This window comes from Trichoderma gamsii, assembly GCF_001481775.2.
Source record: "Trichoderma gamsii strain T6085 chromosome Unknown Scaffold_24.2, whole genome shotgun sequence".
Lineage (NCBI taxonomy): Eukaryota > Fungi > Ascomycota > Sordariomycetes > Hypocreales > Hypocreaceae > Trichoderma > Trichoderma gamsii.
This window is the reverse complement of record NW_020171361.1, coordinates 246,025-260,896: the sequence shown is the minus strand read 5'-3', so window position 1 is coordinate 260,896 and position 14,872 is coordinate 246,025. Positions and strand designations below refer to the sequence as shown.

The window sequence follows — 14,872 nt, the reverse complement described above, 5'->3', positions numbered from 1 at the left end:
GTACATGTAAGAGGCATCTGGTGCTTGAGTCAGCCAGACACAAAGGGCTGCAGGCGCTGAACAGCCTCACTGACAAGCTTGACTCTTTTACGTGACACTCACACACGCACGAGCCGGTTTCATCTGCTGGCAGCTTATTTTCACAGTCTTGCCTTTTGCAGCCAGCTTGAGAGAACTAGAGAAAACAAAACAAGATAAACAAGCAGAGTGCCAGTGCAACGACACACCATCTTGTGATTTGACAGAGTGTACTATACACAATGTGTGGCGGTGGCACGCTGGGAGGGAGCAAATGGCTGCATGACCGTTATGCATGTCTGCTGCTCCTAGCCCAATGGATCTCGAGCGTTACCGTTCTTGTAAATGGGAGGTCGGGATGAAGCAGAGCCAATCAAGCGAGAAGCAAACGAGGCGGTGACTGTGCATGCATATCGAGGTATACTGACGCATTGATGTCTCGAGAGAGAGGCGTGTACATGTGTTGCCTGCTGACATATATGGAAAGTCGGGGTTTATGGTGTAATTGTGATGTAGGCTCAGCTTTATTCTGTAATCAGTTTTGGACAATAGCTGAACGTTTCAACTCTTCCTTTCTTGTTTAGAGGAATCTAACTGTACATAACGAATAAGGCCACAGAGCAACATTCGCCGTAACACTCACCGAAACAACTACATCGGAGAGATGCAATGCGGTAGCACCAATGCGGGTCCCTTGCAGCCCGTAAAATGATAGAGCAGCCAACATGTGACATGAACAACATGTAAAGCAAAGTGTTACTGTTGCCAAATTGCCAGCTCCCAACTAGGAGTATTACTATTACTACATTAGCTATATCACAGACATGGGCCAGGCCTTGCAAGTTCTCAATCCACAGGCGCAAATCAGCGCTGGGCTTCTACAAGAAACGAAGCCAACCAACTCGTGTAAACAAGAAACCCTCCTTAATCCCCTCCGCGTAACGGCGGCTCGGCAAATGGCGGTAACAGAAAATGAAGCAGAGCCTCTAGAAGCATCCACGGGAAGGGACCCTAAACGACCGATTAACTTATGGGGCCCCAACGGGAATCTGAGATTAATATCCAGCTCTTTAGCCCGTTTTTTAAATCTGCGGGGAACCTGTCAGGTGCGACAGCATTGGCGACTGCGGAAGGGGCGCAAGTGAGTGTCTGGTGCGATGCCGGCAGCCATCGGGATGAGATTTGAGCAGTTCCAACGTCATATTACAGGCAAGCTTTTATGGAGTTTGTTCATTGCAGGGGTGATTTCTATTACCTACTACATGTACTATGTATGGTGAAAGCAGAGGCACGGCGAGGAGCAGGGGCTTCGGCAAGCAGTGGCCTTGACGTGCTGCAGCTTTCCTTGGTCAACTCACTTTCACGAGTTATGCATCTTCACCGCATTCATTTCGCTCTCCCTGTAAGCATTGCATTTCTCATTACAATCAGCCTGCAGGCGTCTTTATTCCGGTAGCCGGCGGTCTGTACGTGGTCCTGGCTTTTCTGTTCACGGGGCTACCGAGTCACGCAGAAGAACGCTTTGACGTTACCGCCTCAATTCTCATTTTGTAACAAATGCGGTGAATGATGCATTGACGCTGGAGAGAGTTTCGAAAAGCGGTTGGTCAAGGAGGAGTCACTATGTTTGAGTCAGGGCCTGTCGCGTAGTGACCGAATGAGGGTGGCTGGTCTCTTCTAGGAATATGATTCGTAGATTTACGATGGGTGGGTTTTCGATAGATTACTTCGCGTATCGGTAGGATTTTGAGGCGGTTTGTGATTTATGAGCTGAAAATGGTAGTTGGCAGCATCGCGTCATAGCTGGAGAGAACGGATTGCAAAGGGACTACACATGAGCTGGGTCGAATCTACAGGCAAGACTTGTGAACTATCCATCCAGTCCCTAACCATTGAGTCTATCAAGTATATTGTACTGTCTTATTCTTCATTTCATAGTCTCCAACGCTTTTTGGTGGTTCATTCGCACCCTTCTTGAGGCCAAAGTCTCCTTCTGCCTTGGATAATGCTTCTATAATAGAGACAAACAGTAGCCAGTGAAGAGAACAGACACACTGAGATGTATGAGTAAATAGTAGAAGGCTATACCGGGTGCTCTTTCTGAAATGAATATTATAATGCTCTATTCAGGGTAGGTACTTACTGATGATGGGGGGGCACGAAGCAGTCATCTGTCAAACACCAATATTAGCCACGGAGGCATAAAGGAAACAGAAATCGCAATGTGATCTTGAACTGATATATCAACATCAATATGTCGGTCATTCACACGGAAATAAACAGTACAACTGTTGGCTCCTAATCTTGGCCTCGCATGATGTCGAAACGGGTAAGCTAATGCACCTAACGATCAAAACGTGTTGGTTGAGTCCTCGGTATATCATGCATCTATAGGATCTCTACTTAGTCAGCAGTAAATCCCCAATGCTTCCTTTCTGCCGCTTCAGTCTACTTATATCATCATTTTTGTATGCTCTAATTAAATCGCCTAGAATGCCTCCCCGAAGGGCGTTGACGCAGCGAGGCCAGGATCGCTTCTCAGACGTTTCCAGCCAAGATGCCGAAAGACGCTCAGAAAACATCTTTTTGTTCTAGCCCAACATTATAGGTAACGCTTACAAGACCCCTCAAGCTACCTATACACTGCTAATGAGTCTATTTTCCTCGGGATATATCCGAGTCATCTTGGCCATTTCCTCTCTATACTACATGCCCCTCCACCCACGCACTTGTTCTCTCCTCTATGCTGTATCATGCCTTCTCGACGCCCTCGATGGATATGCTGCTCAATCTTGAACTAGGGAACGCAATTCGGTGCAGTTTTGGACATGGTCACCGATCGCTGCACTACATCGTGTCTTTTAGTCTTCTTGGCGACGGCTATCCCTCGCTGGGCTCTTGTTTTCCAGGGGTTAATTGCTCTGGACTTTGCAAGTCATTATATGCACATGTATGCATCTTTGGTTATTGGTGGTGCTAGCTCGAGCCACAAGAACATTGATAAGAGTCAGGGCTGGTTGATGAAGGTGTATTACTCTAACAAGGTATGTAGCAAGCAAACGACATGATTGTTGTTTATCAGATCCATACCATCTGACCTTTCAAATTAGATTGTATTGTTTTTTGCGCGTTCAATGAGCTCTTCTTCATCGCCTGCTACCTCCTATCCTTCTCGTCTCCCGTCATTCCTCTCTATCTCAACGCAGATATCGATGGGCATGGCCCTCTGCAACCAGAAGTGGAAGTCGACACTTTGCTCTTGGCCAAGATGTTTCCTGATCCGTTCAGTTCTGCGGCACTTGAACTGGCACGCTCCAACAAGATTGATAAGTATTGGCCGAGTATTGTGGCGATGGGATGCTTCCCCTTTAGGGCGCTGAAACAGGCGATTAATGTTGTGCAGTTGGTTCAAGCTAGTCAACGGTTGGCGAGGGTAGACGTGCAGCGAAGACGGGGATAAAGCAAAGATGATTATGTCAATATTAGCAATCTTTATTCATATGTGACAGGAGCTCTTCCATTAGATCACATATTGATGTTAACGCTACTCAATTATATCGTTGATACTCCAACAGTAAAAATCACCTGTCTCTGCGTCTGTAGTCTCTGTCTCTATCTCTGTCCCTGTCCCTGCCCCCTCTGTCTCCCCCACCTCTGTCTCTCCTATCGTGTCGATATCCGTCCCTCGGTTTAAACTGTCTATCGCGATCATTGTCTCTGCCTCCTCGACGCGGACTCCTGCTCCTATTTCGTGGCTGAAATCCATTATCCCGTGGTCGTTGCCTATCGTCGTTTCTTCGGTCATATCTGTCGTGGCCCCCTCGGCCCTGTCCGTCCTGTCCGTCCTGTCTGTCCTGTCTGTCCTGCCCGTCATCGTCTTTTCGGGGCTTCGGCCTCTGGTCATGCCGTCCTTTCATCTCCTCCTTGCTATATACCATGTTATAGTCCTTCCCAGAGCTCTTTTCATCTTCTTCACGATACTGCCGTCGCTTTTCAAGCTCTTGTACTCCACCCCAGCCTCCTCGAGCCCTTGCTCTGCGTTTGCCGTTTGTGTCTGATCTCCAAACATCGCTGAGTTTGCTAACGCTTTGTGAAAAGTCGACATGGATTCGCCGGTCATCAATGAGCACGTCTTGCATTTTAGAATATGCCGCTTCGCAGGATGCCTTGTCTTCGTATTCGATAAAGGCGTATTGTAAGCTGTCGCCCGTCTTCTGGTCTCGAATCACTTCGCAGCTCAGGATCTTGCCGAAGCGGCCAAAGATGAGCTCCAGGTCTTCGTCTTGGGTGACTGGATTCAGCTTGCAGACGAATAAGACGTTTTCCGGCGGCTTCACCTCCGCAAAGGGAAGATCGCCCATGAGCTCCAGCGTCAAGGCCTGCGCCCTGGCCTCTCTCTCCCGCCGTCTCTTCTCCAGCTCTTCCTCATCCACGTCGTCGTTCTCGTGCAGTTCTTGTTCATTGGCGATTCGCACCGTCCGCAGCTGCTCATCCGACGGCGGAGGGCTCGAGCTGGGCTCCCTAAGGCCGGGAGGGTCAGGATAAGGATCGTCCAGGATGACGGTGTGTTTAATCCGAATATCGACAAATGGATATCCCTTGTCGTCCACCATGGCCTCGTTGATCTTCTCCAGCGAGTCAAAGCCCTCGACAACCTTGCCAAACACAGCGGCCTTGCTATCGAGAAAGTCCGTCTCTTCGCCCAGCGTGATGATGAACTGCGATGCCGCCACCCGCGTGTCCGGATCCGAGGCCAGCGGCACGGTTGCCATGCTGACGGTGCCGCGCTCGAGATGCTTCAGCTTGGGATGGAAGGGAGCCGTAAAGGTGCGCCGCGACGGATCGCCCGACAGGTGGCCCCATATTGAGCAGCCGCCATCGGATTGCTTGGCCAGAGGGCCGAGAGGGTCGCCGGTCTGGAAGGAGAAGTTCTTTTGGACGGAGTGGATGGGCGAGAAGTTGTAGTATTTGACCTTGCAGAGCTTGAGGAAGCTATTCAGAGTCAGCAGCTGCTTGGTGATTCTTCCAAAGGGTGAAGCTTCTCGGCACTTACTTTTCGCACAGCTTTGGCGAGTGGTCGACCAGCAGATCAATGACGATGTCGCCAACGGTGGTCTCCAGCAGGACGGACATGGCGGCGAATCTCAGGGTATCTCAAAGGGAAAAAAGACTGTGGCTGTAGCCGCGTATCTCTAACGCGAGGCTGCGACGCAATCAGATGAATGACAATTTTAGTGGAGAAGCATAGGATCGGCCAGTGATTGATTACATAATGACATAATGATTTGCGCCATGACGCAAAGGAGAAGCAGTTATCGAAGACAATAAGAAAGTTTAAATAAGATTAAGAATTACTGAATTCCAGGTCGTCTAATTACAGAGCGAAAACGTCATACTGGTAGATCTCAGTTGATATACATTAAATCAGTGGTGCCGGCATCGTCACATCGCGATATCAGCAGCATCACGCAAAAGAGGCCCATACAAGGCCAGCAAGAAATGCATTGACCAACAATTCTACTCCTAATGGAATAGCTTAGATAACTCACTACTTTAATTCAAGCGACCAACCACTACTAATATCATTAGTATCCTTATCCTAGCACGACCAAACGCATAATCAACCTGATACCAGACGCCTCGCTTATTCCCAAAACAGCAGGCCTCTTGTTTCAGCCAGCCAGTAGCAGTCGCGATATCCATGCAGCCATCTTCGTCTCAAGTGGCAATCAATTTCATCATGTTTCGCTCAGCCATGCATACAGATTTGATTCATCACATTCACTCTCAAAAACCGAAGTTGACTCAATATTTGTCAATTGTGACTGTCTCTTTGCCAGCCTTTTGGTGCCTGCTAATTTTGTCTGCCTGCTCGCTATCCAAAGCCACCTATATGATATCGCAGCCAGTAAAGTAAACAATAGATAATAATGAAGAAATATCAGGTGCTACAATAAAATATGCAATAGCAGGCTCGCTCCCAATCCCTTTTATCAATGAACCCTCCTTGTCCAAAAAAAACATCCTGTAAAACCCACCAATGCAAAAAAAAAAACACAAAGCAGACAAATGATAAAAAAAATAGAATATAGAAAAATAAACACTAAAAAAATTCCGCAGGATTGCACAAGATGTGGAATGTACACAAGACATGCTATATGTACATATATGATAAATGATGTGATTGTAACGCAAAGCCGCACGCAATGCGATGCCGTCAACGAAAAAAGAATAGCCTATTGCGTCAGGCAACGGACAGACCATTAGGGCCACAGCACACCCAATCAGGTAGGTGGGTGTGAGAAAATGCTAATGAAAAATGATGAAATAGCAAAAGAAAAAAAAAAAGGAACGTCTCCAATTTTGCGTTCTTTTTTGTATCCCCTTATCAGTAGTAGAAAATAGAGTCAAATAGCAAACTCCGTGTCATCGAATGGGTGTCGACTCTCCACCATTGAGCCGTTGGTATCTTTTGTTTGATTCCCCCTTCTCCATACAAAAAAAGAAAAAAAAAAGGTGTGTCCCGTTAAAAAAAAAAAAAAGATGGTCCCGAGTGGTATAGAGGCTAGTTGGCTAGCCATGATAGGATTAACATTATGTCGCAATCGAAAAAAAAAGAGTGACTGAGTCGCAGAACCATAAAAGCTTGGCTTGGTGCTCAAAATAGCTGATCGTCGGTGGCGGGTCCAATGAGTTTGTTTTCATCACACTCCCCCACAAATGGCTGCGTAATTGGCATTTTTGTTTGATCGATCAATTGTTTGCTCTCTTGTTCAGCTCAGTCCCGGCTCGGGGAGCTTCGCCTCCGTCGCCCTGATCGGAGTTCCTTTTCAGTCTCCATCAGTCGGGTCTGAGCCCACATGCGGGTCGTCATGTCACTTCGCACGGCGTCGCAGTTGAGCAGCTCAGTCAAGGCCCGCTTGATGCTCTCGTTGACGTCAAAGAGACGCTGCTCCTCGGCGGAGATCTGGTAGATGGTGTCTTCATCGACGATGGTGTCGAGCTGGTCTTCCCAGCCATTGAACCGTCCGTGCGCCCTTGAGGAGCGGCGTTGGCCAGAGCGGGAGTGTCGTCGTTCGGCGGAGGCGAAGATGGAGGAGCGGACGGGTGAGGTGCTGGGAGAGGAGATGGTGGAAAGAGTGCCGGTCGATGCAGTGCGCGGGCGGATCTGTTCGAGGCTGGTGCAGAGTTGCTCGTGTTGCTCTTGCAGAAGCAGGTACTTTTGCAGAGTGTAGGCGTAGTTGTGATAGCAGGTTTCGGAGTCCATCGTGGCTATGGTTGTGTGAAGATGTCGAGTTGTAGTATTTCTCTGTGGAATATGTCGTCGTCGTGTCGTCGCTCTTGTACTTCCTTCAGCGGCTGCAGCGATATGATCGAGGTATTGCTCTTGTTCCTAGCAATGACGAAAGCATCGGACACATAAACTGTTTCCTCTATGCAGCAGCAGGTGATCAAGCAATTAAGATTGCGAGAGGAAGCGAGTCGAAAATAGAATCGATAGTATTAAGCGGTGCTTCGTTGATATGATCGGGATCACAAGGGTTCGACGCCGGCGATGATGGAAATAGCAGCACTACCGTGGGCAATGACCAGGTAATAGATGGTTTTGTGTGCCTGTTGAATCGAGGTTCAAGGGCTCGGCGGCGGCAGCGGTAGTTGTGTTATGTGTGTAAGTAGATACCCTGTCGTATGGGGCTGGCAAGGGTCGAGGACGGATATTAAAGGTGCACAAAGCAGCTTCTTTTTATTCTAGGGCAACCGGGAGATTGCTCTTCTCGCCCAAGCGTAACGTTCCGCCGTGGGTGTGTGATGGGAGTAGCAATGGTAGGCAGTACTGCTGAGTTGTATTTGCAGTACTCTCACAAGAATGTGTAGGCTGATGAATTGATAGATGCTTTGAGTCGAGATCGCAGAAACCAGGCAAGGGTGGTGGCGGTTTATAACGACAACACGAGCGTGATGGAAGTCTGACGTCGAGAGGTCAAGGTCAGGTCAAACTGCGAGTGGTTGGCGTGATGAGGAGTGTATAAGTGGGCGACTGAAGCAGCATCCGATGCAGAGGCCTTGGAGTTCCCAGGAGAAGGTGGATCGGCCGGCGGTAGTGTAGTATTAGAATAGTGGGAACAGCCTTTTCTTTCCCTGCCGCAACACTAACAAGTGATGTGCGCAAGACGTGGTTAATGAGGGTGTGGAGAAGCAAATAAGGCACGGAGTATCGATAAAATGAAGTGGGAGTCGTGGTAACATGGGCTGGAGGGAAATGGTTGAATGTGCCCGTATTATACTGTTACTGCCCGGCCGCTGCCTCAGTAACACGTCAATGGGAGGGGGCCTTTTTTACTCTCACGGTGTCAGTAATCGCAAAGCAAAAGTAACTTTCTGTGCCTATCTTGACGCCGAGCTACTGCAAACCGCAGGATAGCAACAAGCGGTAGCAAAGCTTGGAAGACGCAGGCGGGAGGAGCTCGCAATCGCCCGGTAACATGAGCATGGGGCCCCGGACAGCCAATGAAAGCCAATGCCAGAGCTTCGTCAAGGCCAAGCTGAAAGAAGGGGGTTGCTTTTTTCGAATTCTGGCCTAGATCCTTCTTGGGCTGGTCCGGCCTCTAGTTTGATTCGCCCGCGGCCTGAACAATCTACTGTAACATTTGGGCGCCAAGGGGAGGCGAGAATGAGGACAAGGAAGAGGCCGATGCAATGCAAGACGGAGCTTCCTGTCGCCTCTTGTTGTCTCTTGTCGGAGAATCTCTGTCTATCTTCTCCTTGTTCTCTGTACAGTAGGTACAGTATGCTAGTCTATAAGCCAAACATTAAGGTTCTGGATGTCGGGGAGGCAAAACCAGCCCAAACACACGCCAGGCCGTCCAATGGCGCAGATGCGGGTGGCGAGGATGGCGGGCTCAGCACCGGACACGCTGCAGCAGAGGGGGGGCCCTTTGTTGGCAAAACTTGGCTTTCTGCAGACTGGATACGAGCCCACTCGGGTGGTTCTTAGCCAGCAACAAGCTTCTCGTTTGGGGCCCTGGCCTTGCGCCTTTGCGGCGGGCGAGTTGGACGATGGCGCTGCTGCACGTTGCGATGGCTGCTTGAGTGCTTGGGTGCTTTTGCTCAGGGCTGGCCGCGGTGGGCCTTTGGAGGAGAGCCCGTTTCGAAGACAGGGAGGGGGAAGAGCCAGGGTCTCCGGTTTTTTGATTAATATTAGGCGTTTCTTACATGCTGCGTGCTTTTTTGTTGCGCTGGTTTTCTGCGCACAGTGGATGAATTGACTTGACTTGATTGCTGCCACTTGAAGGCAAGGGGGGAAGGCAATTTGCAAGTCAATATCATCTCAGAAACGCTCAATTGTCGTCACCCATACAGAGGCGAAGAAGATGCGGAAGCCTGGCTGGATCAATATCAACACCAGCGGGTCATGAGGCCTCGCCTCTGAATCCCAATCGCTAGTAGAACACTGCAATGCATATGCCATGCAACTATAGTCGCTCGAGATGGCGCTGGTGTGGCGAGCATCAAGCAAACTGTGCCCGCCGGACTCGCGGTGTACAGCATGGAGGTGCATGGAGCGGGCTAATTGACTTTTGCCTGCGTAGGACAAAGACAGGGCAAACTGAGTTTCTGTTCATGTTGATTATCAGCACTTGGGCTTCGTGCAATTTGCGCCATAGATAACGAAGCGCCCTGTCCCGTTTCCTGGCCCCCCTCCCGTCGAGATATAAGATAACACGGCCAATGAGGCCGGGACGAAGAGATAACGACAGCCGGCTGCTAGTGCTCCTTAATATTTGACACCTCTCCAAGATATCTGCGTCCGTACCCAGGCAGATGAGCACTAATGCTTGGAGGCTGAGATTGAGCCCGTCTCCCCTTTGCTCCCGCTTCAGAGTCGCATTATCGTAGCACTCATCTCGAGCTCAGAGATCGATCAGCAATCAGCGTGTACAACCGGCCCTGAGACACCTTCTATTTTTGCCTCGTGATCCGCATCCAGACCGAGTGATCGGCAGCAGTTCCAGAATACAGCACTCACTCACTCGGCTGTATCAATAGACCCCCCTGAGTATCATTTCCACAAGACAGAGCCGATCACTGGATACAGGCCCAAATTGCGGCAAGATTGGCACAAAAAGTCCACGGCGGGCGGGTTGCAGCCGGGGCCGTGTCAGTTGACTTCCATCTGTCTAGAACATTGGGCATCGAGCGTCTGTACATGTCAGTTTTAGACTCCCGCGTCTGCTTGAAGGAATATCGACGCCGGAGATGCTGTCTGGGCTTGCAGCGTCGCATGCAGCATGTGTAAGTCTGGCGAGAAATCCTACCTCAGCCCACCTCGAGAGCTTCAAAACTGTGCCCAAGGCTAAATATGCCCATGCCGCCTTGTGCTTCCGTACGTGCGGTATGTGCTACGCGTATTCTGTGCATCGCTTCTCACGGGACTACCGGATAGTGCTGCACATATGTGATGATTGCTCTCCGAGGACGTTTCCTCCTCACGACTCGACAGCGTTGCATTGACTCCAATAATTCCCCTCCTTCTTCGTCAGCTCAGCCCGTCAGGCCAGGCCACCAAAGCTTCAGGGTACCAAGAGGAACTCTCCTCCATGTACAACCACTGACTGAAAAGCTTATCACGTCCGACTCTAGGCTTCTCGGCGGCCCCCAAAGAAGCTCCCGCTCAAAAGCAGTTTCCTATTAGGTCACGTTTATCTGAGACTCTGTGGCACTCTGCCGATCAGCGATGATCTCTCACCCACCAACGTGGGCTCGCTAAAAGCTTTGGAAAAATTTTCATTGAACAGAAACCCCAACGTTGACCGTTTTTTTTCTGCTCCTTTATCCCTGCCGCTGCGGAGACTTTGTCACATTTCATCGCCGTGAACAGCAAGAAACGCAAGACAGGTCGAATTGGCTCATGTAGTGGAGCTTTTTGGAGTCATGCAGGATACTGCAGGATGCTGCACCTTCACGGAGCTTTCTGTAACTCTACTAAACTATCGTCGACTTCCGAACCGGGCTATCAGTCTGGAGGCTGGAAACTCTGCCCATTGACTTCTCCAACCGATGCCCTCCCCGCTTCGAAACTGTGCTTTTCTCTCCACCGGAAATGCACTGCTGCAGGGAAACCTAACGAAATGGCGGCGCAGTGCGTACAGCTTCCATCGCCTGCTCCAGACCACAATCTCGAGCAACCGGTGTAGGCCGCAGTTTGCTCCCATTTGCCAGCCAGCAACGTTAGTCTCGTTTTCCCCGCAGGTGCGACTCCCGCTTCGATGTCCGAATGGGCATGAACAGAGTACGGAGTGCATATTCGCGTACAGGCAACGAGATCCAATGGTTCTGGTGAACACACCACTGTCGGGCCATTACCCGTCTTCCGCCTCTGGAACCGTAAGATGGCGTAGCTGCTTACCTGCGACTTACATAGTATACCGTACAAGCACTGTAAGCCAGGATGAAATCGAAAGCCCTGTCACCTCATGCCAATTGAGTCTTTGGTCTTACTTCCCCGGACTTTTGGGTCTTGTCCATGACTTCATCCTGTCTTGGCTAGAGCAGTTTGTCGACAAAATTCCTCCGGCCAACAGGGTGTACTCCGATGCCAGAGACAACTGCTGTTCCCATCCCTGTGCTTCACACTTCTATACATGGGTAAAACCGTTTTGTGGTTTACATGACGTCAACACTCGGTGAGGATTGCATTTGACATTAAACAATCAGCCGCCTTTATTTACTTTGTATGTGTTGAGTTTGTGATGCCTTCGAAAGGCTTCCAGTTGTGTCTCCCGATGATACCCTGATGAGCGGCATCGGTTCCAAGGGCTCAAGAAAGCCAATTGCTGTGTGGCTTGACCCCCAAGGCGCCACCGACTGATTCTTGTCCCTGTTGCCACGGCGTTGACTGGCGCCATCGCCGGCGTGTCCTAGGCGAAGTGATCTGTTGGGGCTACCCTGAAGGTTAAAACCATTGACGTTTTATCGGTTCATGGCCCATCAGTGGTTCGCCGAAAAAGTTCAAAGATTTGCGCGTAGATTTGCATCTCCAGCTTCTTCGACGATGATGTAAACTATCAACTACTCTCTGTTATAGTCACCTTACACTGTACATCACCCTTGTAGCGCCCTTCGCTTGAGACATCCGTGTAGTTTATGGCGGCGAGATCAACATTAACGATTTGTTATGATTCGATATAATTGGGTTAGACCTTGGACACTTTGCAAATTCTAATCGCAACCTGGTCATTATAGAATGGGCCTTGCTGTTGGTCACGCGATGGTATCTCGAATGAGACATCTTCCACCTTTAGCTTCTCTTCCTCACACTTTTCTAAAAACACTTGGAACGTCTGCAGGTTTCGCTGAGTTGCCGCAATAATGACCTCAGCATGAGGATACAGTTCAAATAGCTCCAATAGCGTACTGACAAGGTCGGGGATGATGCTCGAGTCGTACGTAATATCAGCTCCGAGAACAACGTCCAAGGGACGGCCGCCGTTCCACCGCTCTTCTTCGGTTCCCTTGAGTGCATATCCCCACTTGAGATCCATGGGCGTTATGGCACTTGAGCCTTCAAGTTGATTCAGAAAGAAGTTCTCGGGGAGGTTGTTGATGACATCGTCTGACCCATCCGATGCTATGATGTGTGTTGAATCCAAGTACTTTGCGCATAAAATAGAAAGATATCCAGTGCCCGTCCCGAGTTCTAATATTCGTTTCCCGGAAACAATACTGGGGTCCTGACATAGAAGCTGTCCAAGGTGAAGTGCCGCTTCCCAGGTCCTCAGTCCAGTGGTTCCAGCGGCAGAGATGAGAGACCGATTCTCAAACAAGGTAATATGAGCCTCGTGATCCGGTAAGGATGCGAGATGGTAGACGACATGACACTTTTGCTGCACGGCATCGGCCTCATCCGGGGCTGGCGTGGATAGCAAGACAGAGAGGGATGACATGAGACCATCGGAGACTCCCTGCTCTTCACGTCAGAGACTGTCTTATACGGCATCTGACCGACATATCACGGCCGGGGGTCGGGACTTACATGCTCATCCCAGTCCTCTATGCTTGCCTCGATGCGGGAGACAAGCTCTTTGAGCACTCTTACTTGATATCGGAGTGGGGGAGGACCAGCAGAAAGGACGTCATCAGCAAAGAGTCTCTCATAGATGGCATCTTGAACATCCGAGCGTTGGAGGTGCTGAGGCTCGGGATAAGTCAAGGTCTGCTCAAGCTGAAGATATTGGTAGCAGAAGCGGTCGACTTGGCTCTGTGATGAGGCGTCCATGGTTGGATATATACATAGAACAGAATGATACGCTCCTTATGAAAACATCTGATAAATTGAGAAGAAGACAGTACTTTCGCTTGTTCATCACATTTTTGCCCAAGACCTGCTCTGCATATGCTCAGTCCATGGCGATACTACGATCGAAAATGGTGGAGCACGCAGTCGAGTATCCATAACTTTTTGCAAGGGATTGATTGGCCAGCGAGCGGGGACCCGGTCAGCTACAAAAATAGCAGCCAGCTTCTGCCGAGCTTTACCCTGCACGTGAGCACACAACTTATTTTCACTGCTTACATAACGCACACATAATGCCCGCACCGCAGCGCATCTTAGGGTTGGGACCCAGACTAAGCGACACGAGCGTGTGCTACGGAATTTTCAAAGCCCCGGTTTTAGTTTTGCGGCGAGCCCTTTCTCCCACGACCGAACCACGACGCCAAACCGCCGAGTCTCTCCTTCGTCACTTTTCTCAACGAGACAAAGCATCGCAACCATGGCGGATAACGACGCTCCCGTTACCCTGCGAACTCGCAAGTTCATCCGCAACCCCCTGCTTGGCCGCAAGCAGATGGTGGTGTGAGTGAAATCCTCAGCTCCTCTCGTCGTGCCGCCGCCAGATTCGACCTCGCCCGCCATTGAAGCCCTATCCATGAGACATCCATCGATCTTCGAGCCTATTTGCTGTGTGCGGAAAACCAAGACGGCTGCCATTTCTTGTCTGCGGATATTTGATTTGCTGCCTCGCACAATCTCTGTTGCAGAATTGAGCAGCGACTTTCGATTGGATATTGGATTGGATAGCGGACGATTTGGAACGAACAGATCGAAGAAGAATCTTGGACGGCGGCCAACGAATTCAACAACTTCAAACCAAGAAGATCTGACTGACCTGTGATTTTCAATGAATAGTGACATCCTCCACCCCGGCCGTGCCAACATCTCCAAGGCTGAGCTCAGCGAGAAGCTCGGCAGCCTGTACAAGGCCCAGAAGGAGCAGGTCCAGGTCTTTGGCCTGCGCACCCACTTCGGTGGCGGCAAGACCACCGGCTTCGCCCTCATCTACGACTCCCCCGAGGCCCTGAAGAAGTTCGAGCCCAAGTACCGCCTGATCCGTGTCGGACTCGCCACCAAGCCCGAGCGTGCCAGCAGACAACAGCGTACGTTTTACGTCTCCTGGCCCTTATTTTCCACCGTGCGTTTGTGGTTGGCTAACTTGACATTTGACTACAGGCAAGCAGCGCAAGAACCGACAGAAGACCCTGCGCGGAACCGCAAAGGTCAAGGGTGCCAAGGCGAAGAAGGAGAAATAAACGCACAATCTTTCAAATGGTTGCTTGCTGGTGCTGGAGGGGAGGCGCGGGCGTGGCGCTGTGGTACTACTGGGCATGATTGCGCACCTGCGAGTGCTGCAGACTTTTTTCTCGGCATTAAAAAAAATCTACATGTTTTTGTCGATGGAACCTCTAGAAACGGCTTTTGTTGGGATGGGAGTCCGTCCCATGGTGTGTGCCTTCGATACACTAGCATGAAATCAACGGTGTTTTCGGGTTTACGGTCCAAATCTGTGTCCTATTA

At 50.2% G+C, this 14,872-nt stretch overlaps 4 protein-coding genes across 4 annotated transcripts; 1 reads left to right on the top strand and 3 right to left on the bottom strand.

Annotated features, from left to right (window-relative positions):
* Nucleotides 1–3,599: 3,599 nt before the first annotated feature.
* On the bottom strand, nucleotides 3,600–5,151 carry TGAM01_v206901 (peptidyl-prolyl cis-trans isomerase-like 4; the record flags this gene model as incomplete). Its single annotated transcript, XM_018804341.1, has 2 exons — nucleotides 3,600–5,010; nucleotides 5,072–5,151. 2 exons carry the CDS (start codon nucleotides 5,149–5,151, stop codon nucleotides 3,600–3,602), a joined length of 1,491 nt encoding a protein of 496 aa, XP_018662456.1.
* Nucleotides 5,152–6,796: 1,645 nt separating this feature from the next.
* On the bottom strand, nucleotides 6,797–7,285 carry TGAM01_v206900 (hypothetical protein; the record flags this gene model as incomplete). The annotated part of the gene is made up of 1 exon (XM_018804342.1): nucleotides 6,797–7,285. One exon carries the CDS (start codon nucleotides 7,283–7,285, stop codon nucleotides 6,797–6,799), a length of 489 nt encoding a protein of 162 aa, XP_018662457.1.
* A 4,927-nt stretch (nucleotides 7,286–12,212) lies between these two features.
* TGAM01_v206899 (hypothetical protein) lies at nucleotides 12,213–13,294 on the bottom strand (the record flags this gene model as incomplete). Its single annotated transcript, XM_018804343.1, has 2 exons — nucleotides 12,213–12,980; nucleotides 13,052–13,294. 2 exons carry the CDS (start codon nucleotides 13,292–13,294, stop codon nucleotides 12,213–12,215), a joined length of 1,011 nt encoding a protein of 336 aa, XP_018662458.1.
* A 496-nt stretch (nucleotides 13,295–13,790) lies between these two features.
* On the top strand, nucleotides 13,791–14,607 carry TGAM01_v206898 (40S ribosomal protein S24; the record flags this gene model as incomplete). The annotated part of the gene is made up of 3 exons (XM_018804344.1): nucleotides 13,791–13,873; nucleotides 14,207–14,454; nucleotides 14,528–14,607. 3 exons carry the CDS (start codon nucleotides 13,791–13,793, stop codon nucleotides 14,605–14,607), a joined length of 411 nt encoding a protein of 136 aa, XP_018662459.1.
* Between the last annotated feature and the right edge of the window lie 265 nt (nucleotides 14,608–14,872).